Genomic DNA, 26,097 nt, shown 5'->3' with positions numbered 1-26,097 from the left:
TCTGAATCCGTGTTGGTTTACAGATGATGACCATTTGTACATGAAAGAGAGACATGGAGTGAAGGATGTGTGGGACAATGTTTAGCTCGGACTGATTGGAGACATCAGTTTGCATCTTACTTCCTGTATCGAGCTAAAATACTCCAGATGTTTATGTGTGACTGAACCGCACTGACTCCTGTAGTTCTGAGTCTGATTCATCTGCTGTTAGCAAGTGACTGTTGACTTCAGCGAGCCTTTTTGCTTTGATCAGCTGTCTCATTCTTGTCTGGGGACAAGGATTAGACTCTAATCATTAGAGGATGCCCCCCTCTGAATCTCTCATCTACACATTATAATACGACGTCAGTACCAACCCCCTCCTGTCTTGTGATCTGTTCTGAACTGCGGAGGCTCAGACGTAATCCTAAGCAGGATACACAAAGAACCATCTTGAATTTTAATTAAAACCAGTTGAGCACACTTTCTTGAATAATGTACAGCGCTCTTTAAACCTGAAAGAATTCAAATCTTGTTGGAATTGATTACAGTTTGGATAAACTTGAAATACACATCTCAGCATGTTAATCTTATTCCTTCTCCTCTGCTTTTTTCCCCCGACCCTGTTTTCCTCCATATCTCTGCTTTTTCTTTCATCGTCCTCTATCTCTTTTAAATACTTCTGTGTCCTTCATCTTCATTTCCTTTCTTCAAATCCTTGTCTCCACCCCTCTTCCTTTACTCCTTCATCCACCTTCTCTCTATTTATTTTTCCTCTGTCCAGCATGCGAGCTGATGAACCAGGGGATCCTCGCTCTGGTCACGTCCACTGGCTGCGCAGCTGCGAGTGCCCTGCAGTCTCTGACGGACGCAATGCACATTCCCCACCTCTTCATCCAGAAAAATGGAGACGGTGCACCCCGCACTGCCTGCCAGCTCAACCCGAGTCCAGAAGGAGAGAGCTACACCTTGGCTGCCCGTCCACCTGTTCGAATCAACGATGTTCTGCTCACACTCATCTCAGAGCTACACTGGCAGAAGTTCATCATCTTTTACGAGAGCGACTACGGTGAGTTGAGACGAATGAGAGCAGTTGACGGTCAAATGCATCTCATAAACAGGACATCTGTAAGTGAGATGATTTCAGCTATTTTACTTAACTGTTAATGCTCCAAGACCATCTACAGTGGCGGGCTGAAGAAAAGCCTTATTAACACTAGGAATTCATTCGCTGGAAAGAATACACAGAGTCGGAACTAAGATGAAAGAACATCATAACTCCCACGCAGACACACACACATAAACACATATTGTACACGCACGCTGCTAAAAAATATATCAAAGTTCACTAGAAATTGTCGGGAAACCATTTACCATTAGTCGCGTCTTCATGAAGAGACCAGTGTGTGGCTAATTGGCTCATTTGTGGCACCGGAGAATGGTGTCCCAATAGTACGTAATGTATCTTCAGATGTTATCCATTTCTGTTTCATTATTCTCCCCACGACGCCCCCGCGGACCAGACCTTTTGTGACCCACATTTGGCAAAAGGCAAAGCACTGTGATTGCCAAGTCACTACAAGGGCAGAAAGATGAAGAGAATATATTGCTGCATTGGCATTTCTCAGATGATACTTTGCCACTGCTGGCTAATTTATTTTTTTTACTACTTGGAAGAGTGCAATCTAGAGAAGAGCGTAAATCGTTTTATTTTTTTCCATTCAGCGAAAGCTACAGTTGATAAAGTGTGTAGTAAAGCAAGCCCTCAAGGGAATACAGCCACCCACTGACCAAATACAAGTTTCCACCACAGGTTGGTCCGTACGAACATGGTGACATGGTGACATGGTGTTTCGCATTTACAGAGATCTCTCCTTGGATTTGTTTCTGACATTGACACTGCTTCCCAAACGCACATACCCACATACACACACACACACACCCTTACCTCCCTATCCATATCAGCCACTCTAGCATCATATCCCTTCTTATCCGAAAACCAAGTGTTCCTTAAGAAAGCTAACAGTACCCTGACCTGTGCTCTCTCCCCCATGCCCAGTAATCCTACTAATGTGAATTCCTGCACCTCTAATTCCATCACATTATTCCTCACCATCTCTCTCTGCGATTCATGCCCCCTACAGCTCATGCTCCATTGACTCCTCTTCCTGACATCTTTCCCTAATTATATCGTTTATATTGGGCTATATATTTTTATACTACGTTATTCATAGTTTTTATAAATGGCCCTAACTTGACTTCAAAGAAAAAAAAAAAATGCTTTGTAGCATTTAGACTACTTTTGCCATGTAGCTGTAGCTTAGCTTTCTGCAATTCTCTGGAGGGAAGCTTCTGTGTAGTGAAGCTTCATTTAATGTAGAGTAACTGGTAGCTTAGTGCACTACACTTTCCAAGTCGCTTGCACAACACTGCTAGTAACTTCGGCACTCTTTGAATTTTATAACTCCCTTCTCTTCTTTTCCACCTTTCTTGTCTCGTTTGGTTGTTTTTTCCTCCCCAGATTAAACACATGACCTTTGCTTTACTGATACTAATTTCTATTTCTTTAAAGGTTTCTTTGCCAACTCATCCACCTTCTCATTCCCCCTCACCGTACATTTTACCCGGCCTCCCTGATCTGCTATTCTTGTGACTGATTATTTGCTTTTACCTCTAGCAAATACCAGTCTGTATCAAGCCACACAAGCATCCATGGAGCCACCGCCGGATAAACCAAGTTATCTCTCTGATACTTCTCCCAACCCTCCAGCAACACTTCTTCTGTGGGTTGGAATCATTGTGTCCCTGAACATTAGCCTATTAATTTGCCATCAGTTAATTCCGACTGCATTTTTCCTATTTCTACCTGTAGGGCAGGTGCTGGCGTTGTTTTAGAAGCCCCACTGCACACTCTCAATGCCTGTGCCGGAATAACATCCAATTTCCTTATAAGAGCCGTGGCTGCTGATCCATACGCTATACTGCTGTAATCCAACACAGATCTTATCAAGGCCACATACATTAAGTCTCTTCCTGGTGAAAAAGTTGTTTTTATACTGAGAACCTACACCCCCAATCATGACCGCACTCCACTGTCTCATCAATTGCTCATTGTACTTTCTTGATTGCATGCTCCATATTCCTTCATCTCTTCCACAAGGCCACATCATCCGCAAACAGGGACCTACATCTATCTGCTTTGAGAAGACGTCATTGATCAAAACAATGTATAGCTATTTGTCTCACTAGCAAGCTCTCTGTCTGACTAGCTAGCTGTCTGACGGTCTGTCTTGCTTTCTATCCATCCATCTGCATTTTAAGGATTTTGAATCAGTTTCCCCCTGGTGCGATGCAGTTCCATTCATTGAATCAAATCCTATCAGAAACTCTTTATGTATAACATCTCAAGCCAGCACAGTGCACCATAGCCTTAAATTGCAAGTCCTGTGAGAGGGAACCCATGTCTAACGCACGAGGGCTCGGTGTAACAAGGCAGTGTTGGTGAGAGATACTGGATGGGAATACTAGTTCTAACAGAATAGCCTTTTTTTTAGGCCTGCTAAATTAGGTGCTACAAAGTCTGCACCGCTGACATTTGTGCTTGTGTTACACTGTTTAACTCTGCACTCGTTAAATTAAGGAATGTAGCGGCTAATTAGGATCCTCATCACAGAACAGTCAAAATACCCATGGTGCCTGTCTGGAAGCAGTACTACAGTGACCCACACCACTGCCTAGAGAGAAATGTGCCGTCTGTAAATTAGTGTAGGCACATCATATTTAAAGAGATAGTGATGATGTTAAATTTAAACTTCATACATACGAGTAGGGAGAAGCCGCTTCAGCGGGTCATTCAGTTTTATTCTGATTATGTATTTGTGCGTGGTAATGAGTACTTTACATTTATCATAGGTAGCATATTAATTAGTGTTTACTGTCTTAAACTTGAGTTGAATTGTGCGTGAAAAAAAGAACATTTGGTATATAACATTTAATTTATTCAGCCAGGGCTGACATGCTGCTTGATAAAAGTTGATTTGAAAATGTTTCAGCATGAAGTCAAAAACAAAGGCATTTACTTATAAGGTGAACAAAATATCCAGAATGGATTGTCAGGTAGTCCGATCGTTTTTTTTCTTTTCCTATCCATTGGTGGATTTCAAAATTGAAATGTACTGAATATACGGTGAGTTACAGTTTTTCCAATAGATATTTAGAAAAGGGAAATACAAATGAATTATACAGGGCAACGTATTTCATCCATTTATAAATACAGGATATATTGCATTGCAAACTGTTCTTTGTTTCTACTGTACTCCTCCCATCACCTCTTCCATCACTGTTAAACCTTCATAAGCAAAGATAGGTTTTGATCATCACATCACTTCCAACTCATGCTGTCGGATCAGTGATAATCAAAGAGCGGAAATGAGATTATGTAACTTAAATCACAGCACAGGACCTCAGGTCAGGTTCTCGGTGTGATCTTGTCAATGCCCTCCTGTGTTCTCTTTCCAGCTCTCTGCATGTGTTTAGCATGAAAACATTGCGACACCGCCTTCAAGTTCCTTTTGTGATATTTGTCACATTCTCGGGCAATCTCCAGTGGTGGTAGTGCAGAGCTTTTGGTTTAGGTTTGTCAGAAATGCCTAAATTGTAATTATGTTATGTCTTACTTGCAGATTTTACACAGATAATTATTTAGTTTCATTAACGGCTATAACGAATGATCATTTTCATCATTGATAAATGATGATCATTTTCTAGATTAATTGTTTGGTCCTCAAGACTTCCTAACCAATAGTCCAAAACCTAAAGATATTAGTTTCACAATCATATTAGACTAAGACAACAGTTTCAGAGCGGGGAAATAGTGAATTTCTGTCATTTATGCCTCAAAAATGTCTTTTTTGTTAACTTATCAACTCATTAATTCAGCTCAAGTTTCATGGGAAAATTAAAAGACCAGAAGAACTGAGCAGCTTGCCCGCCATACTGTATATGAGTCAGTGCAATTGCCTTAAGCCAATCAACAAATGATGATAAAGTAAGCTGCTTTGTAGCACCAGGCAGCGCTACTGTCGTATTATCAAAATCCATGTCAACTGTCTCAAGTTTGATAACATTTTGTGGCATGTAAATCATTTGTGTTACAACAAAAGGAAAAAGCAGTAAGACTATGAAACTTAGCTGTTATCCTAAGTAATAAACCAGATCAGAAAATAACCAGAGATATCAGTAATATATCTCATATATATATATATGAGATATATTACCTGCAATATATCATTATTCTGCAGTTGTTTGATTTTAAATTACAAAAAGATGGCTGCAAGATACATTGAACCGGTTTATTAAGTACTGTGATGCTTTTATCATATCAGACAATACAACATGCATAAATAAAACCAATGATTCATTGTCTGATGCACTAAAAGTCTGACGGTGAGACATTATATTTAACCATCAAATTGCAGTTACAGTACATTGATTTATTGGATGAGAATCTTGTCCGCACTGCCACGGCCTGTGTTTTTTTTCCCTCAGTTATAATCCGATTTACTGATTGACTATGACAAGACACTGCTGATCTATGATCAGAGCGCTCAGTCTCTGTAGTATGATATCGCTGCATAGAAAGATGGGAGCATTTGATTCTTTCAGAGATCAGAAAGATCATCTCATTCAATTATTTTTTAAATCAGATATTTCAAACCCATACCAAAATGAAAGACTGTCTGAATGAACATGTTGAAAAAGGACATTTCATTTACAGATTCAAATGGCGCATGATTGCTATACCAAGGCCATCAAACACGTAAAGTAGCAGAGGACTGATTGATTTCTGGATTTGGTGTGATAAGGCTGCGTTGTGCTGGGCTGTTGTGTCATCAATTTGCTGAGGGTGCATTCTAGTCTACAAAAGCAGATGCTAGTAAAGATAGAGCACCTTCTTTCACATAGCCTCAGGCATCGCACTGTAGCACTACGTACGAAAACCTCATTATCTATATTACACTTTACAGACAACTATTATTGTAGTCTATCATATTTCTTTCATCCTTTTGCTTTTGGATTGCGAGAGCAACACCAGGCTCTCCAGTCATCTCAAGCAGCTGCCCTCCTTGACCCCGGGGGCAACATATAGCTCGTCGTAATGAAGTGTGTCAGCGACGCTTATTCATTCCAGTCTCCGTCAATGCATCACTTGCATAAAAAGCACATTATGTAAACGACCTCTAAGGCTTCACTTCTTCTAGTTCCATTTGTCATTGTACATTTTCAACACATAATTTGATTATCTGTTGTGAGGGAGCGTGCTCCATAGTAAAAGTAACAGAAATAACCTTATTTTTGTGCTGTAGAAAGCCGACTTTGTATTACGACTGCAAAACATCCTTATTTGCGTTTACCTTTTGGGCCTTCAGGCTATAAGAGAGAACACAATTATATGAATATCCTATAACAGCCTATTGTTAACCAAAAGACCCTCTATGCGTTCTTTTTTCCCTTGGTTCTTTCTTGTTTGTTTCTTTTTAATCCGTCCCTTCATTCTATCTTTTTTTGTCATCAAGAATAGTCCTCCTGTTGCAGATTTCAGCATTGCTCTCTGACTGCCCTGTAGGGTAGGCTAATGCCTCTGCTTTTTTATTTGAAAAAGACAAAATACACCCAGTGTATGTCAAGGCCACACAAGTTCATCCCGCCCACTGAAAAATAAACTTCTTGATGGCAACTCTTCTTGCTTTGCAGTCAAGGACCATGTAGCCTCTTGTACATTTGTGGGCACTCTTCTGAACCTGAGTGTCCAGATATCAAATTAAACTTTCAAACAACTGTTGGCTGTTGTCTTGTGGCTGCATTTAAATGACATCGACTGAATCCACAGTTGTGGGTTTGGTTCCTGCGGTGAATCAAAAGATTACATTGGACCGTGACCAGACACAGCGTTCAGGGTATTGTCATGCAATGCTTTGTATTAAATCAGATACAACGTGCCTTTCTATCCGGGATACACCTTCTAAAATGACTCGACAACTATGGGATGGATTGGCATGGAATTTAGTCATTAATGCTGACTTTGGTGATCCCCCGACTTTTCCTCTACTGTGAGGTTTATATTTGTTGCTTTCAGTGAAATGTCTTAACAACTATTAGATGGGTTGCCAAGACATTTTGTCCCCCTCAGGATGAATAGTAACAACAAAGGCCATCCTTTCACTTCCCATATAGCACCATCATCAGCTCAACATTTTAATTTGTCTAATGCTTTGGTTTAACTAAATATCTGCAAAACCAATGACTTTCCCACCAGTCTCTCACCAGAACTGGCACTCTATGTCAGCTGGTAACATTGTAAATATTACATCTGCATGACAATCACCTTGTTTGCAGTGTCATAGTGAGCATGTAGGTATGCTAACATTAGCATTTAGCGCAAAGCACCGCTGTGCCCAAGTACAGCCTCATAGAGCTGCTAGCATGGGTGTAGACCCGTAGTCTTGTTTTAAAGGTTTGCAATATATTATCTGCATGCATTTGTAAATGTCATTTAAGATGTGCTTTCACTGTGCTCACACTTGTTTGTGTGTGTGTGTGTATGTAAAAGGAAGCCAGCTATTGATTCTGTGTGGGAGGATGGACAGTGGGCATCTGCAAACAGAAGCTTCTGTAAAATTCCCTTCTCATCTTATCATAACAAGGAGAACATAAGAGGCAACTGGAAATTGGAAATCTTAAAGAAGGGTCAATTTTCTTGAACATCAGTAGGCTCCCTGGCAGGTTTATCTCAGTTAGCCTGCATTTAGTAATGACTATGGAGCAGCTACATCCGTCTCTGCCCGTCCTGTGGCGACTGGCTGTCTGCTAGAGGAGAGAATTAGGCTGGGATTAGGTGTGAGATTGATTGAGTTGCTTTTGGTCCCATGTAGGAGGTTGTTCCTAATGTAGGAATGCATTTTTAGCACAGGCAGGACAAACACAAAGGATATATCCTGCAGAGTTTGAGGCAAGTCTGTAATGTGTAATGTTAGGGTTAGTGACATATCTGAGAAAATTAAGCAAGCCTTTTGAGAGCAGTGAAGAGACTTCTGTGTAATGGCATAGTCTTTCTTATTGTATTACTTAATTTCATCAACACTAATGCTACATTTAGGCCATAAGGTTCTTTAACACTGCCAACTAACTTGCCAGGTAATTTCACAGGGATTGATCACACAGGTGACCTTCAGTTAATTGGCTCTCGTAAGAATAGAGAGAAGGAAGGTTTAAAGGGAAAGGGAAATAAAGGAAGAGCAACTGTTCAAATATGGAGAGTATTTCAGGTGTGTTATGCATTATATACAGTATATGCATACCATTATAGCCGTACACCTGATAGCTGTCTGTATTACATTTCATCTGGTAAAGTTCACCAGGAGCCAATGAGAAAAGTCAATTACTATGACATATGAAAATGATACAGATATTGTGTGTGTATATATATATATATACATAAATAGCTCTATTTTTCTCCTCACTAACATGTTGATTACCAGCTGGAAATGAATAAATAAATCCTGCATGCATGGCGACACAGAAAGGCACTTAACCTTTTTGTTAAAGGGTAAATAATTGGTAAGACCTAATTTGCATAGTTCTGTGTTGATGCTCATCAATTCAGTGACAAAAGTAGAAAATGTCTCGGGCCAATTTTCTGATTCTCAACAGATTATTTTAACCCTACACCTGACCTGAAATAAATGTATAAAACAAACTTAGTTGATACCCTACTGTCTTGGGTTGATTTTTCCGTTTTCTATTATTATGTTTTTATCATTAAATTTGTTGCATTCCGGTCTGACTGACTCCCTTCGAAGCACACAGCATACCAAAGGTATGCCACCCAGACTTAGTAGCAAAGTAGGGCAATTCATTTTATTCTATACTCAAACTCGCATGGCGGTGTTGTAACCCAGAAATCCAATCACTAGGCAGTATCTTTGAGACCATTCAGCAGGCCTGGACTGAGAGAATAATTGAGTCCGGGACTGTAACTCCAGCCGCTCTGCACATTCACAACGGACTGCTTAAAGTGGAACCATTTTGTTGACGGTGCTTTCCTTCATTTTTCATAGTCTTTGACTGACAAAAGGAAAAGTACAATTGTAAACATCTGGGTTTTTTTGCCAGATGAATGGACCACGGTTAACTGACAATAATATATGTACACCTCCTCTGTCCAAACAATGCATAACAATTTTGAAAAGCTTAGTAGTGATCGTTCAACAGGCTCAACTAAAACCACAGTAAATATTTGGAAAATCAATGTCCTCGCTCAATAAAGCAGAAAAACAAATTGTTATCTGCAAAGTTGTGCAACAGCAGAGAGAGTTTTTCCTCTGCAAGGTGTTTGTTTTCTTTGTCTCCAGAGCCAAGTACATAATGCACAAAGTACACATTCAGACCTACAGACAAAGACTGACTGTGTACGCCGCCATATCCTCATCCACCCCAAAATGCCCTGTCTTCTGACAGATAATAGTTACCTGCTGTATGGATTTGATGTTTAGACCTTGTATCAATGCCATAGGTCATCGTTTGTTTTCCATTCATTCAGATAGTTCATATACTCAAATTTTCCTAAAATACCTTTAACTGTGTTTTAGTTTATAGACCTGCAGTCAGTAAAAGAAGGGTGGATTCACTCACTTTCTGCTTTTTCTCTGTGTCGCTTTAATTGCTCTTGTGGCAGTGCACGACACACTCGGATACATTTCAGATTTGCAAAAACAAAAATCGAAATTGCATATAATTAACTGATGTTATTGTTGCCAGCAAGACTCATCTCGGTTTTGAGTAAACACAGGCTGGTAGCGTACCCATTTCTCAGGGCTTTTCCGCTTGGATTGCAACGCAGCTTGACAGCTCAGTAAAAACCACTGAGTCCTTGATCATGAGATGCTCATTTCTGCATCGCTCCAATCCAAGAGGAAGTCCCACTTTAGTTAGAACTGGAGTAAGATAGAGCTGAATAGGATGTTAGTGCAACATCATGTGGTATTTCTTAGTCCCCCCCCCCCTATCTATCTTTCTTGTACTTCCAAAACAGATACTGTTCAAGCAAAAGATAGGTAAGAGAATACTGAGTGAGTGAGCAGGATGCTGATACATGAGGGGCAAAAAAGGGTTAAGTTTTGATATCTAAAACTTTCAGAAGCAGATTTGTGTTCAGAAATGACGCTTGGGTGAACGTGTCCAGAAATCAGACCTTTAATTCCCCGTTAATCCTCTTTTCTGCAGCCCCTTCCATGGCTGACACGGTTGCCTCGTGGAAAAGCCTGCTACGGGCTTGGAACGCTGCCTTTGAAGTCCGATACTTCTATCGGGGTCCTAGAGATATCGCGTGACAGTTTTCCCTCGACACCTCATCGGATTAAAAACTCTGTTTGTTTGTTACAGTACGTTTCTTCTATTTCCCATTTGGGAGATGCAAGGTTTTCAGTCAACAGCAACCTCACTTTTTTATTACTACTGAATATGGTTTGTGTCTTTTGAGCAGTTCTTTAGATCTCTCATTGTGTTTATTCAATCTAAACAGCACTGTTGTTCAAGGTATTAACAAGGCCCTGCTAGGTAGATTAATGTTGCATTGCGTGTGTGTAGGTTCATCCATTCATGCAGGTTGTACAACCTTCATTCATGTCAGGACTCTCAAAGACTTCATGGTGTGATAATGATGTTGACGAAGCCTCTTGGATGAGTTATAAACGTCTTTAACTCCACAACTTGTTTATTTGTGTCCACGAGTTCGTTATGTGTTTGCTTGTTCAGTCTTCACACATACATGGTTCACACTGAAGAACACGTTAAATATGAAATCAGATTATACGTTTAGTGTATATTCGATATGTTACTGCAGCTAAAAATTGTATATAGAAAATATTGCAGCCAAAATGAATTGCAATGGGCCAGCCGTGGGACAGGAGGGAAGGAGCTATGATTAACTTACAAACTGTGTTTGTGCTGTAACAAAAGGAGGGATTACACAGAGGTTCAGCTTTTGCCCGTTGTATTCAAAGCAACACCACCAAGAATAACTGTTTCAATTTGGAGACAAAGAATACAAAGAGGTGTGTGTGTCTGGAAGCGAAAGAGTTTCCAAAGAGGGCTGCAGTAAGAGTTTGGCAACGCTTCAAAAATGATGAATGATTTAATTTCATGTTTTGTTCTGCCCTTTGAACATTTTTATTCAGTGAGAATGTTTGTTACCCCCCCAAAATAAATTGCAATATAACAATGGCAGGGGAAATCGAACGTTGCATCTAATTCTTTATGATTTTCTTCATATGGTACTTACTCATAGTGCTGTCTCACTTTGCCTTAAGCTAAAGACGGAGAAACAGGGGCCGTGCACCAATGTGTTTCTTCACTGCTCAGACCAGGTCAAGGGCTTTATTAGCCTAATTTCTAGTTTTTGCCCAGAGCGTCAAAAAATGATGTGGCATATCAACTTAAATAATTACCACTCATTAAATATTGTAGGTTTGTGTGTGTATTTTGCGTTTATGCAGCTATATGTATGGTTAAGCCAGTTTGCCTTTCTATCCCTCTGTATATCGTCTGTTCTGAGCACTAGAGTGATGACTCATCAAACCTCCAGAGATGCAACAGGGGATAACCCACCTGCCCATCCATCCTTCTAGACACACACACACACACACCTACACCTACACACACACACACACACACACACACACACACACACACACACACACACAGACAGAGGTCTGGCGCTAGCAATTTTGCCTAACCTCTCTTTAACAATGCGGCATGACTTGGTAAATGCTGGGCTGCTGCTCCCTCTGTGACTGCTGGGATTGGTATACTTATTGTGAGCCCTCTGCTGCACATCACCTTTGATTTGTGTGACTTCTTATGAATGGTTTCCTACAGCACACACACACACACACACACACACACTTAGTTCTCCGGGGACAGCAACACCTGCTTGCAGTTTCATATCCTGTAAACCCCAGGAAACAGAAAGACAGGAGTGCTTGTTGTGTTTTGTCACGCTTCAGATCAAGAACAATGAACGAAACTTGCCTCGAAGCCACTGGAACAAAGCCTGAAAATATAGAGTGCATGCAGGTGCTGAAATTAGAGGTTGTTTACCCACATTTCTGATTAAATGCTCCAGGAATAAAGAATTGCATAGTACCTGCCTCAAGTTTTCTGTTTACGTTAACGTATGTTTAGATCACTCATTCTCTGTCATTCGTTCTCCTCCTTTAGACATCCGGGGTTTGCAAACCTTTATGGATCAGGCGTCTCGGCTGGGTCTGGATGTGTCCTTGCAGAGGGTGGACCGCAACGTCAGCAGAGTCTTCACTGACCTCTTCAACACGATGCGCACTGAGGAGCTCAACCGGTACCGGGACACTCTGCGGCGGGCCGTGTTGCTCATGAGCCCTCGTGGTGCACAGGTGTTCATCCACCAGGTAGGCTACATTGCCTTTAATACTCATCACTAAGACCACACTAGTGAACCTTCAGTTATTAAAGCGATGAAACTAGATGCGGCTGCCTTTCTCAACCGTGTCGAGTTCTGACCCAAAGCCGATGGCAGAGATCAGACTGTGTGTGTTGCTTTGGATATTGAGTCGGCCAAAAATAAAAACACATTCAAGTGCCAATAGTCTGCATCAAATGTTACAAATATATTCCTGGATAGTAAAACATTCATTCAGCCTGCACTGCACTGCCAGCAAAATGAGTCTTGTGTAGTGCACAGATCCACAGCCCTGCATATAACCCCAGGCACAGTACAAACAAAGTCATGGATGATTTGTATCTTTCTAAGCTCATACTAGGGCTGCAACAGACTTTTTTGATTAGTGAGTAATCTGTTGATTATTACTTTGATGAATTGATTAGTAATCCGATAATACGTTTTAAATTATTCTAAAACCTATTCTTTATTTTACTGTACATCTTTGTGTTATTTTACTACAGTAAATAAATCAAACAAAATTAAATAAATGGGTATTAGGGATGATGCCATGCACTGAAAATAAAAGGGAAACTGATATATATTTGATCAGATACGTTTCTGTTGTGAAGAAATAAAGGATTCACTTTAGACTGTCTCTGACTACCGGCAAGAAATATTCCCAAAACTCCATAACGGGACGTTATTTCAGCGAATTAGCGTTCGCTAAATCGGCCTTCTCTTGCAGATTGGTGTCAGTTTTGACAGACAATGTATTTTTACAGGTTCATTTAAAGACAAACTGAAATACCTTCTGTCTATTGTCTCTCTGTTTTTGCGTTGGATCAATGTAACCAGGCATTAGCTTTATCAAGCGTTCGCTTTAATATAGCTTTATCAGGGGCCCGGCTGCATTGATCCATCAGAGACATTGTCACGTTCGATGCACCATAACATAGACCCAACTAATCGATGATGAAATTCATTGCAAACTATTTTCATTATCGGTTTAATCGATTAGTCGTTGCATCCCTGGCTCATATCCTAACAAGCCAACTTCTCCTCTATTTACTCTTTCCACATCATGTTTGCTAAGTATAACAGTTGGAATCAGAGGAAGATAGTTAATGCATCCAACTCAAGCTTTAGTACACATTTTTCCATCTTTCATGTCACCTTACCAAGTTAAAAGTCATTCGTTAATCAGCAGCCCTCTCTTCAAAATGGTTCACAAGAGATGAACTGCTGTGTCCATAACTGACCCCACTAAGGGCAGACAAAAGTGGAATGTTTTTCTTTAATCATCCGTAGGGGTTTTACTCATTACAACCATGTTGAATAACTTTGTACCGTTGTGCTTTAGCATGATTGAAAGAACAAACCTGCGTGGCATTGACAGTGTTCCCGACAGTGAAAAATATGGCAACATTAAAACGACCCAAGTGTCTTGATCTGCCCAATAAACATGTCACAGTCCGACACTTAATCTTCTGCTTGTCTGGCACGGACAGTGAAACAGTGATACAACACTGAAGATTTCCAGGTTATAGATAAAAGTTACATCTCCTTTTTACCAGTAAGCACTCAACCATGTCTTATCCGTGTTGAAACATCGACTCTTTTATTACCTTTATCCATATTTATTGACCAGAAGGCAAATTCTGACTTGTGATAGTTTATAACAATTTATGATGGTTTGGTTTGTCAGCTTTCAAGGTGTCATGTCAGCAGCATATTTGCTGGTCAACTCCCAGCAAAGCAAAATATGTAAAATGTGTAAACCGAGTCTGAGGTCAAAACAAGATGATTTTAGAATAAGCAATACAAACAAAAAGTGAGATTCACACATTTCATGTCAGTTGAATCAGCAGAAGGAGCCCGGATTTGTACAGAAAATACAAAAACTTGAAGAAGACAATGCAGCGAATGATGTGAAGTATATCCATTTAGAGGGAGTAGACAGTATTTCTCATTTTTGCCTACTCATACTTTATATGTTCTTTAAAACGTCTTGCTTCTACTATTATTACTATATTACTGCTTAAAAAAATAGTGTTATATATCAAGCACACCGTGAGGAGGTATTTTCTCTTGTTGGAAAACCTTCTCACACTTTCTTTAATGTCACGAGAGAAAGGCTTAAGCTCTGAGTTATGATATTTTCACTATAAGTATTCTTATCCATCTTACTTTGTGAAGAATGGTTAATGCTCGTGGATGGAAATGAAAGTCGTGATGTATTGAAATGCTTTACAAAAGGGATATGAAATATGTCTTGATTTTGCATTTTTTTTTTATTGCATCTTAAGCTAAGAGAGAAAATCCTTCTGAGACACGTGACATTATCACGCTGTATGTACTGCAATCCTGTCGGTATATGGTAAATGGACTTGTATTCATATCACGCCTTTCTAGTCTTCCGTCCACTCAAAGAGCTTTAAACTGCATGTCAACATTCACCCATTCACACACTCATTCATACACTGATGGCAGAGGGTGCATTTGCAAGATGCCACCTGCCCATCAGGATCTAAACTGATGGGCACATTCAAGCACACTCACACACTGATGGCACTGCCTTTGGGAGCACTTTGGGGTTCGGGATCTTGCCCAAGGACATGTTGTCTGGAGGAGCCAGTACACACACTCCACCAGAGATACTGGAGGAGAAAATGTAAATCTGCTAATATCTGAATGGAGGAGGATGATGATGCCTTGGAGGGTTAAAGTCCTCATGAAGTGTCTCCGCATGAGAGAAATCGTAAAGTTGCCATAGTGACTGGAAGTCGACAGAATGATAACATGAATGTGAAGAAATATGGTTAATTATTTTCTCTTCCTTACTTCTGCTCTGCTCTGTTCTACTGTGCATTACTTGTCTATACCCACTGACATGCATGGATTATTGAACAGGCCTACATATAGGCATAAACAATTATAAAACATGCATAATCACCTTAAAGAGACACAAAATGACCCCAAAGAAAGGCAACATAACTACAAAGAGACATAAACGACTACAAAGAGATGCACATTGGCCACAAAGACATGCATAATTACCTCAAAGAGATGCGAAATGACCGCAGAATGATGCAAAACAACTACGAAGAGACACACAATGGCTTCAAAGAGATGCAACGCAACTACAAAACGTCAACATAGACACAAAATGAAGAAAAGGAGACACAAAACGACTACAAATGACAGCCACATCTCTCTCAGTCTGGGTGTCTTGTTCCTATGTAGGGGGGTGGGTCGTCTGTCTGTGCCTAGAGGCTCATTTTCATCATAAGCTGTCCATGCCTACTTACTTATCCCTCTACAAGGTCAAGGGTAAGAGGAAAATGTCTCAATATGCATTGGAAGGATGAAAGAGAGGCACCCTTGTCAGGCCGACAGTTCATCAAAGTATTAACATAGCTGGACTATATTCATACATTCTTTAATCCCAAATTCACCTGACTAACATTAAAGGACATAAGTGCATTAGCAAAAGGCTATTCTGTTCTATTCCATTCTGACAGTGCTCTACTTCCCCGAGTTACATATTCTGTCACAAGTCAGTTGTCACTTCCTCAGTCTACTCTCAGGCCAAAGTCATTTCTTATACTTTGAACAGGATGTCATTGACAGTGTGTGCGGTTTCATGCTGAAATTCTGGGCTCTCGCCTTGTCCCGTCCAGACAGTTGCCATCTCGTGTCTCGTTCACTTTGGCTATGAGGGGATGTAGCGTCTTCTGTCAGCTTCAGTGCCACCCCGTTCCTGACACCCAAGAACTCTCTGTTCCCTTTATGATAGGGAAACTTCACTTGAGTCACGCAAAGCCTTTTAGAGCATCATAAAGTGGAATTTTTAACTTTCAACTGTCCCATTTCTACGTCCTTGGCTGTATTAGTGAGCATTTGCTAAATCACTTATATAAAACGATGCACATTTAGGTACAAAAACGTGACATATTTTATGATGTACCAAAGTCACTTTCAATTAATTGTCAACGGTACAGCTCCAAGCTATATATCTTGAAGATTTTTGTCTCTCTGGGGTTTTGGCTTTGGGAGACATCCCTAACATTGATTAAAATACTTTAAGCAATTTAAATACCTGTTCTGAATGTGAATTGTTAAAATAAATAGTATGCCTTACGAGTAAGACTAATGTATGTTAAGGTTAAATTGAACATTTAAGGGTGTATTCTTATTAGAAAGCAAGCTTTTCCAAGTAACAGCTATCCACTCAGTAGAGAGTTTCGGTCTGTATACCTTTGCAATGTAAAACAAGTTAAATGTCTCCTTTTTCTATTGCATCTTGTCCCTCTGTGCTTGCGGGACAGTAGCATCCTAGAGGTGTTGATGTGAATGGAAACGGAATGGGTGGCGTCAGTTGGCATGCCAGCTGTGCAGGCCAGTTGATGGATGGATCAGAGAGGTTGGGTGAGGTCTGCCTCTCTCCTTTGCGGCAGCCACACCAAGCTACAAGAGTGACAAGTGCTGCTGCCTGCTGCCAGGGAACGTGATAGGGAGAAAGAGATGCTGCACAGGGTGGCACGAGGGTAAAGAGAGGGAGACGGGAAGAAAGAGAGAGCACAAAAAAGAGAGACGCAACGGCCGGGAGAGAAATACAGGACAGGAGGAGATGGATGTAGGGAGGAAAGGTCATAGAGATGGGGAGCTTATCCAACATAAAGCACTTCTGTGTGAAACAGTAATGGGTGAAATCTAATGGAAGAGATGGCAGTGAAGAGAGACAAAAGAGATGAGTGCTGAAACACTGGAACTGAGTATTATATCTGACAGACTGTACCTATTTATAAAGGGAGGATTTTATAACCGGTGGATGAAAATTACTTCTGTGCGAAGAGACAATTAAGGTATGAACATATATGGATATCATTAAGCATTTAAATATACACCATGAAAGTGTGAATGCAACCCAGGTTGAAAAGATGAAAACTTGTTCACATACATTTCTCTCACTTTGACAGTTTAAATGAGTTCAGTTGGAAGGAGGTCCAGTTTGTTTCCCTTCCAAAGACTAGATTGTGCCTTACCTTTATAAACTTGACTTAAAAACTTTCCTCCAGAGCTTTTTCTGTTAGGGTTAGGGAGTAACCCTAACCCTATGTGTAGTGCGCACATATTGAAATCATGTTTAAACATGAACTAGTTCACCAGTGTACGGGGGGCACTGCTTACTGGAATGGAGTCATCAGAGCGCTGTAACCTCACTGATCATCTGTTGAAGGCCAGAGGTGATTGAAGGAGAAATGGTCTGTATGTCTCTCCGACAACTGCTCATCTGATTAACTTCACATCTGGCGGGTGTATTGCTGAGGACCCAAGGAAGTGCAGTGTTGGGAGGAAATATTTAAAAAATTGTGTCGCATACTGTATTAAACACTCCCTGTCAGAGTAAATACATCACTATTCAACTTTGTCCTGAAACCTGCCAGCATGATAGTGTCACGTGTCTCAGAAGGACATCCTGAACTATATGAAACGAACTGAACTTGTTTCTGTCAATTGTATTTTCCATTTTAAAAATAAAAGCTGTGTTTTAATCAAGCAGGCATGCCCAGACGTGTCAGCAGTGCTTTATGTGAACGGCCAAAGTATTCAAGAGATTGAATGATGACCTTCCCCTGCTAGACTCGTTGTTGTGGATTCATTGGGCTTTCTTCTGGTGCCCTTGAGTATTGTGCTTTCTCCTGAAACTGCCACTTTATGGACCATCTCTGCCAACTTCAACGTCCAATTATTTAATTCAAAGGGAAGAAGGTCATATAAATGCCATCACTAAGGATATATGTGTGCACTCTGTCGAGGTCAGCTATTTAGCAGAACTGTGGCATGAAACCTGATTTTATTTGCTTGCTCTGTCACAGAATAACTTAAGCTTGTCCATCAAATCTGGCTTTATAATTATTATGATTTATTTCAGCAAATAATTCCTTTCATTTTTACATTTTGTCCACCTAATTTTAAATGTCATGGTCTGTGATGAAAAGGTTACCAGTCTGACTTTGCCTCAGTGGGTAAAGGAACGAAGTACAAGCTTATCAATTAGCCCAGTGGCTCAGGTTTGATCAGGCGTCTGGGTAGCAGCATCCAGGGGGGGATTTTGGTGTTGCTCAACCGTGAGAGTAGGAGACCCAACATCAACGTCAGTTAGATATCGCTCTGAGAAATGTTTTGTTGTTTTGAACCAACCACAAATAAATACAAAACTTGAGTTTACTGCAGCGTCTGGGCTGGCTGCTCGTGGGGAGCAGCTAGCTACTGTTGCTAACTGGAGGTAAGCCCACACAACCCTCTACCAGCCAGCCTTGTCCTTAGATGACACGCTTTCTGTCGGAAACCAAACTTAATAATTCTAGTAACATGGAGTATTTCAGTTTTATGCAACTTTATACCTCTAATTTACTACATGTCAGAGAAACTATTGAAATTTGTACCCTCTACATTTCCCAGCAAGTGAAGTTAGTTATTTTTTTGGATAAGCAACAAAAAAAACAACACATTATCAATATCGAAATATGATACAGTGCTCTAGATTATACTGTCCAACAATATATACAGTAGTTGAAATGTAACAGCTCCACCACCTGGAATAAAATGTGGCTTCTGTGTTAAAGCATCAGTTATAATATTCCAATAATATACAAAAATACAATGCACTATTCTTCCCAACAAGTACTTTTACTTAATTTCTTTATTCAGTACATGTTGCCATCTTACTTTTGCTAAAGTACGATCTTAAATGTAAGACTTTTAGTTTTTTACAGAGCAGCATTGCTACTTTTACTTTGGTAAAAGATATGAGTACTTCTTCCATCACTGCTTCGCATTAAATCTTTCTATGACATCAAAAGCGTCACATCTGTGCACCAATTACATTACATACAAGGTTCCAGTGTTGGAAGCGGATTCACTTGTCAAGACATGAGACCATGAATCGCAGATTAAAATTAAAAATGGAACCTTGTGACAGTTGAGTGTGAGATGCAACAAACACATTTGCCCTTGCTGGGAATTATGTTTTGATGCCAAGGACCCTTCCGTCTTAATGTCACAAACGCTTGTGGACGGGGATTTCCAAGCGGTCTGAGTTGACATGCTATTATGGGTCGCTTTGGAAAAAGACAGGGTTGATGGCTCTTCTTGGTTGGGTAATTCAGTGCTATTGACATACGAGCTTGTGGAAGAACAACGCGCACACACACATATACGCATATAAGCATGCAAGTCTCACACACACACTTTACACATCTTTCCAACATGCAAGCCGTTAGACACCTCTTGACAGTTGGCTCTCACTCTGACAAAACAATTGCGAAGGACAAAGAGATGTTACAGAGTCAGAATGTCACCGGTTGAAAGCACTATGAAAAAAAAATGGTATTTTAAGATTGCGTCCACATGAATGTTAAGATGAAAGGGGAATACCATTTATTAAATGTTGCAGAAACACACAGCAGACAAAAGGTGGCAGAATTTAGGAAACAAAACATTTGCTCATTATTACGTGCCATGTTTTCAATTAAAATGTTACTTCTTATTATCTCTAGCACTTTAGGTTGAAATCAAAGGATCAAAAAGGTTGATTTTACACCTAGAGCACCTTTTCAGCAGTAAGAGCTAATATCCCCTGTCTGGACTGTCTTCATATCCTTACCAAGTACTTTGTCTTTTCATTACTTTTTACAATTTTTACCCAGTTTTTACTGCTACTTTGGATTTTGACAGCATTTCTTAGTTCTCACATTTTTCTAAATATTCCTGAATGCAGCACAGTTGTGTCTTGGCACCTGGACTTCCCCTCTCAGATGGAATAAAGCTGGCCATGACCTGGAAGTGTTTATCCCAGCACGACTCATTAACCTGACACAGAGAGCATGGTGTTGGTGCAGGGGAGCGTAGCACTGGCACAAACAACATCCTTTGCATTCATGCAGAAGAATGCCCAAACACGTGCACACCTTCACTGCTTCACCCCGCATTCCGTCACAAGATTTATCACTGCCAGTTCTGTCTACACCCCCCTGCCTTAGTACTAATGAGTTAGGCCAGGTCTAATTACAAAGCTCCAAAAGTACCTCTCAGCCTGAAACACCACAGAAAAACACACTTTCAGCCACCGTCAAGATTCACTCCGACTGTCCGAGAGTACAAATGAAGGCCACGGAGTGTTAATGGTTGAGTGGCATCATTTGGATTGGGATGCTGGGAGAGTTTGTGGAGGTGACAAACAAAGCATCACATTAGGGATGGCCTGTACAGGGCGATTGCAGGTAAGTTTTGAATAGAGGACACAGAGTGAGAGACTATACAGCATCAAGATTATCTGTATACTGTATAAACAGACAATTTGCTCAGTCTGAGAATTTAATCATGTTTACTGATTGCATTATTCTTTAGACGAAAAATCCCCTTTAGCTAAGGGCAGATGTCCTCATTTATAATTCAGACATACTTTAGGTTCCGTTGTGCTACAGCTTGAACATGGTAATTGCCATATAATGGGCCCTTTAAAAAAAATGCATTTGTACACTTAGTTATGAATTACAATATAAAATGTTTTCGCTAGTCTGCATATTATTATCTATGTATGAATTGAATTCCTAGCTTATGTAAAGCTGCAATATTTTTTATTTGTCAGAAGGTTGACCAAGGACACTAGATAAATATTATTTTCAGAAACTCTGAATGCAATTCATGTGTATAAAAAGTGTCGAATCCCATTGTCCGTGTTAAAGCTACACTGCCTACTTGTCTTTCGTTGTAGTACCCAAAAGTATCCCCAAATTTCCAGATTCAGATCAACATAGCCGTTCAACACTTTATAAAGGGCTGATTGTTATTACCATTGCGTGCCCCTTTTAATAAATATAATGTGTCTTTATCCATCCAACACACCAGCAACCTGCAGCAAATGTAATGCGCACATATTGAAATCATGTTTAAACATAAACTAGTTCACCAGTGTACGGGGGGAGGGCACAGCTTACTGGGATGGAGTCATCATAGCGCTGTAACCTCACTGATCATCTGTTGAAGGCCAGAGGTGAAGAGGTGCGTTGAGTTTATCTCTCTTACCCTCCGCTGCCGTCGCCCCCCTCCTGCCTTAACTCTCCCACCTCTCTCCCCTGTGTTCTCCCTCTCACCCTGACTGCTGCTCCTCTATTCCATTTTCCTCCCAATAACAGCGTGACAAATTGAGCCTGCCAGAAAACGATCTATCATTGTCCTACATCTCATCCTCCTCTGCCCTCTGTCCCCTCCTCTTCTCTCTCTCTTTGTATATCTTTACCCTCCCGTCCCTGTTACAGGACATTCCCTCTTTGTATTTTTTTCCCATCTTAATGGTTCCGTGTTTTTCGCTACATGAGCACTTTATCTTTCTGCCCTTGCACCCCTCCCCCCCATCTCCTTTATATCTCCTCTCTTATTGCTCTGTATACTGTTGTCTATGTCTCCATTTCTCTTCCTCACCCTCTCTGCAAACTTGTTTTGTTCTGTAATATTCTCTATTTGTTCTATCATCTCTTGCTGTGATACAGACTGATTTATTATGGTATAGATGTATACGCTCTTTAGTGGTCTTCATTCCCCTGCAGTAATTTAGTTACATGGAAATAATAACTATAATGTGTACAGTATAAACAATAATATACCCTACCGACAGACAACGCTAAAATCTGACCTGGGGCTTAAGTTAATTAAGGGGCCAATGGCCCCTTTCTGTAGACTGTATATATGAAGAGGACGTAGTCGACATCACCCATTGGTTAGTGGACTTTGGTTGTGAAGCCTAGAGTTCGGCATTTTGTCCATCGCTATCTTGGAGTTTGGTCGTCACCATCTTCTTTTTTTGCAATCGGTGAACGGAAGTGACCATATTTGGACTGTTGAGGAGTGACGCCGTGGTAGAGACGCCATATACAACTCTCGAAGTGAGCACAAGGTAGCCACGCGCTAAAGCATACTCTGCTTTATGGTCTTTTTTTACAATGAATGGGACCATAACTTTCGAAATGAACATCATGCTGTATTGAAGAAGACTTGAAACTATCGATCGACACCAGAACTTGTGTTCTCAATGTTTACTGGAGTAATAAATGAAAGGAGGAAGTAGGATCAAATTCTCATTGACTTTTATACAATCAGACTTCTTTATTGCAACCAGAGGACTCACCTCCTGAATGCCAGTAGAGAGAATGCAGATTTAAGGCACTTCCGCAATTGCTTCACCTTTCAGAACCGGATGTTTCCGTCTGCCCCTTCCCCACCTCCTAGCCTCCTATTTCTAGCGTCCTTCCACAAACCACACCCATCTTTGCACTTGGCCTTCATTTTGATCTCAACGACACACCTGTAAATGTTTGTGTCACTAAATCGGGCCACGGGCGTGAAGTGGAGGGGCTCCTTTGCCCCATTGCAATGACAACACTTCAAACTCTTCAGATCTGAACTACACACCTGTAAAGTTTCATGAATGCATCTTTGACTGTTCATATCTGTTCACAGACAAAGTATGCTAAACCTCTTCTGTGGTAATTCCCGCTACAGTAGGTGTCTCCAAGACCACATTTTACCATGATGACTCACACGCAGACTCCCAATTTGTAAACAATACCAGCATCGTTGTTGTAGCTGGTCAATACTAGTAGCAGATGTGTAAGTGCAAGTGTAATTTTGTAGTCCTGTATACTTGAACAAATACTTTCCAATACCATCCCTGCCTTAAAGCAACAAAGAGATTCAGTAAATCATGTGGTTGTTGTTCTCCATAACATAATAAGCTGTTATCATAGAGAAACTGTTGTGCACACAGAGGAAAAATGAATTTCTTTGCGTGATGATAAATAAATTATAAATAAACACAACAATTTGAAAGGTAAATAATACCTTTCTCCCTCTCAGCCCATGATCTATTGATGGTACCCTTGAGAGCAAGTGAGCAACTTTCATATATTCAGAACGTGTTTGCCTACAGTATGCATACAACAGGTTACCTCCAACAGCATAGCACTTTGTAACGCAGTAGTTACTTCAACAAAATAAAAAAAAAAACACCTCTTCAGGTACATATTTCATGGGAGGGCGGAATAATCAGGAGAAATGATTGTGTATCCAAACTCTGGTATTAAAATTGAAACCGGGGCAGTTGGCAAGCTCTTTACTTGATGGATTGTTATTACTTGCATGCGTATGAATCATCTGATGAAGTTAAAGAGCTTTTCATAAATAATTTTCCTTTTCATAAGTAATGCTGGAGAATTAGAACTGCGGTGTATTTGAGGTGGTGGCTTATACCGTCACATTACTCAATGTCAGGGGACTTTTTAAAATGTGGGAAAGGGTCTTTATAGGGTAAATAACTGTAAGATTGCTTTACTGATGTAGCGAGTGGGTAAAAGTGATGATGATGATGATGAGGAGGAAAATAATGAAAACAACAATTGCCATTTGACAGCTTCCTGACCTCTCTAACCGTGTCCTTTATGCTTGTGCACAGTAGCAAAAGGGAATGTTTAATACAGCCGGGTGTGTAGAGCAAAACTCCTTCTCAGTTTATGTATTTCAGCGGCAGCACCTTAAACAAAGTGTTGTCTTGACAGAGGGTGATAAACTTTGATTGATGTTTGCGATTATGAGTCATGCTTAGCATTATTGAAACAGTAAACCTCTTGGGCAATTTTTATTTCTTCAGGAGGGGAAGCGGTTAACCTCGTAAAAAGTACCCATTGACGTCTATCTCATTTATCTGGCGACCTCTAGAGTTGTACATAAGTGTCAAAAGTCCTTTAAATAGCAGAGTTGCTCTCTCAGAGCCTGCTGTTCTCTTTTTGTTTCAGTGAATCCGCCAACAGTAGTGTCAGAGCACAAAGGTTGGTTCGAATGTGCACACTATATGCTCGAGTTAATTATTTTTTGTGTTGTAGATATAAGTTTTTTCAAAACCTTTTGTGTAGTTCATATTCTTGTTAAATTGGAATAAGGAAAACACAGTCACTTTGTCTGTATATGTTAATAGCTTTATTACTCTGTAAATTTGTCTCCCTGCAGCATAATACGAGATGCAATTATACCAAAACCCCGCAATATTGTCGGAAAGTTCCGTCTCTGTGAAATTGTTGCTGTGGGCTCAGAATTATTGCCCAATTCCCAGGTGGCAGACTCAAAATACAGTACGAGTTATAAGGGTAATTGCAAAGCCAACCACTCGGAAAACAAGTACTGTATTGGTACCCAGGACACAGCGTATCAGAACCCAAAAGCTCTGGAGAAAATGTTAAATCAAAGTAAGGCCTCAGTGGCAATAATATAAATACAAACTCCATTTCATGTTCCCTATTACCCTTCTCTTACCTGTTTTACTTGCTCGCCTATTCCTGTCCTTGTTTTGCTCTTACACAAATATGTATGAGTGAGTGTTCAACATGTGCACATGCATATTCATGTGTTCCTTTGATGTATCCTTCGCAGGTCTGTGTTAACACCCACATTTGAAAGATATAACCATATACTGGATGTATCTAATTTATAAATACCTACTGTATGTAAAGATATGCAGTTTGCATAATTCGGTTAGGAAAGTGTGCAGTTTAGAAAAGTGAAGTTATACCAGCAAGATGAATTATGTTATATTGGAATTTGTTAGCATCTTTCTCATCTATCGGCCCATTTTATGTCTTCAGGAAATAACCAGAATAGCTTGATGTTGATGCCTTTTCTGACTTTGGTTGGTAGATTGTAAGACTATAGATTCCCACACCTCCATATTCATGGGTAGTATGTGATATAGTCACAATCATTCCGTGAGGCTAGAACAGGTCATCAACACCTCAGTGCAGGAACCTGCTGCTCTGACGAGAGTTTTCCCCACTATAGCCTGTGGGAGTTTCATAAGTCTGTGAGTGCTTCTGCAATTGCATTAGCGGATTTACTTTGCTTTGCGAGCGTTGAATAAAATCCTTAACTGATTTTGATGTAAAAAAAAACAACCAAAGAGCACTCTGGAGAGAATCACTGTAAATGCTAATGTGTAAATGCGCACATGGGGACATCGGATTTCACAGTCTGCCAACAATGTTGCATGATATTTGTGTGCCAACACTTACCCGTGATCTCGCATTTAATTTAAATGTAGTTTTGGGCTAAAATATTTCAACATTGTCATGCCAACAAGCCTTCTGTCAAATTGAAATTTGGGCCATGTTAGAAATGTATTTTATGAATCGGTGAATCCATGTTTTTGTTTTTCTTACTTTTGCTTCCAACCGTCTGCCGTTCTAAACTCTTGGTCACTTTTCTCCAAAGGGGCGTCCCTACAGCTTTTAATAAGGCGCTCTTACTTCTTCGCTCTCTCCCCATGTTTCACATCTCCTGATAAACATTTTTGAATGCATGCATACAAACACACATACACACACAGGCAAGCATGCAGGCACACACACTGGCATAACATGACAAAATCTCTGAGGTGCTAAATTCAACCATGGGCATTGTGACTGCGTCTGTGATTTTACCGCAAGTAAATACATTTTTTTTGCTGCAGAATAAAAGTGAAGGTTTTCCTGGTATGTACCTGCTGTGTTCAGCTGAAAACTGTAACGCATTAGATTATACATATTGTACAAGTAGGA

The 26,097-nt window shown here is 40.3% G+C and overlaps 1 protein-coding gene across 4 annotated transcripts in view; it reads left to right on the top strand.

Moving 5' to 3' along the window:
- The window catches only part of LOC142931756 (glutamate receptor ionotropic, delta-1-like), a 185,746-nt gene that overhangs the window by 109,128 nt on the left and 50,521 nt on the right, over positions 1–26,097 (top strand). For 3 of the 4 annotated variants that reach the window (XM_076075835.1, XM_076075833.1, XM_076075834.1), the window contains exons 3-4: positions 764–1,048; positions 12,256–12,461. In XM_076075835.1, the coding sequence (XP_075931950.1) occupies positions 764–1,048; positions 12,256–12,461 (491 nt within the window). The remainder of the gene's footprint in view (positions 1–763; positions 1,049–12,255; positions 12,462–26,097) is intronic. The other variant, XM_076075836.1, reaches the window with a different exon arrangement.

This window comes from Anarhichas minor, unplaced genomic scaffold (assembly GCF_050575085.1).
Source record: "Anarhichas minor isolate MPS153535 unplaced genomic scaffold, ASM5057508v1 ptg000054l, whole genome shotgun sequence".
Lineage (NCBI taxonomy): Eukaryota > Metazoa > Chordata > Actinopteri > Perciformes > Anarhichadidae > Anarhichas > Anarhichas minor.
This window is presented reverse-complemented; position numbering and strand designations above follow the sequence as displayed.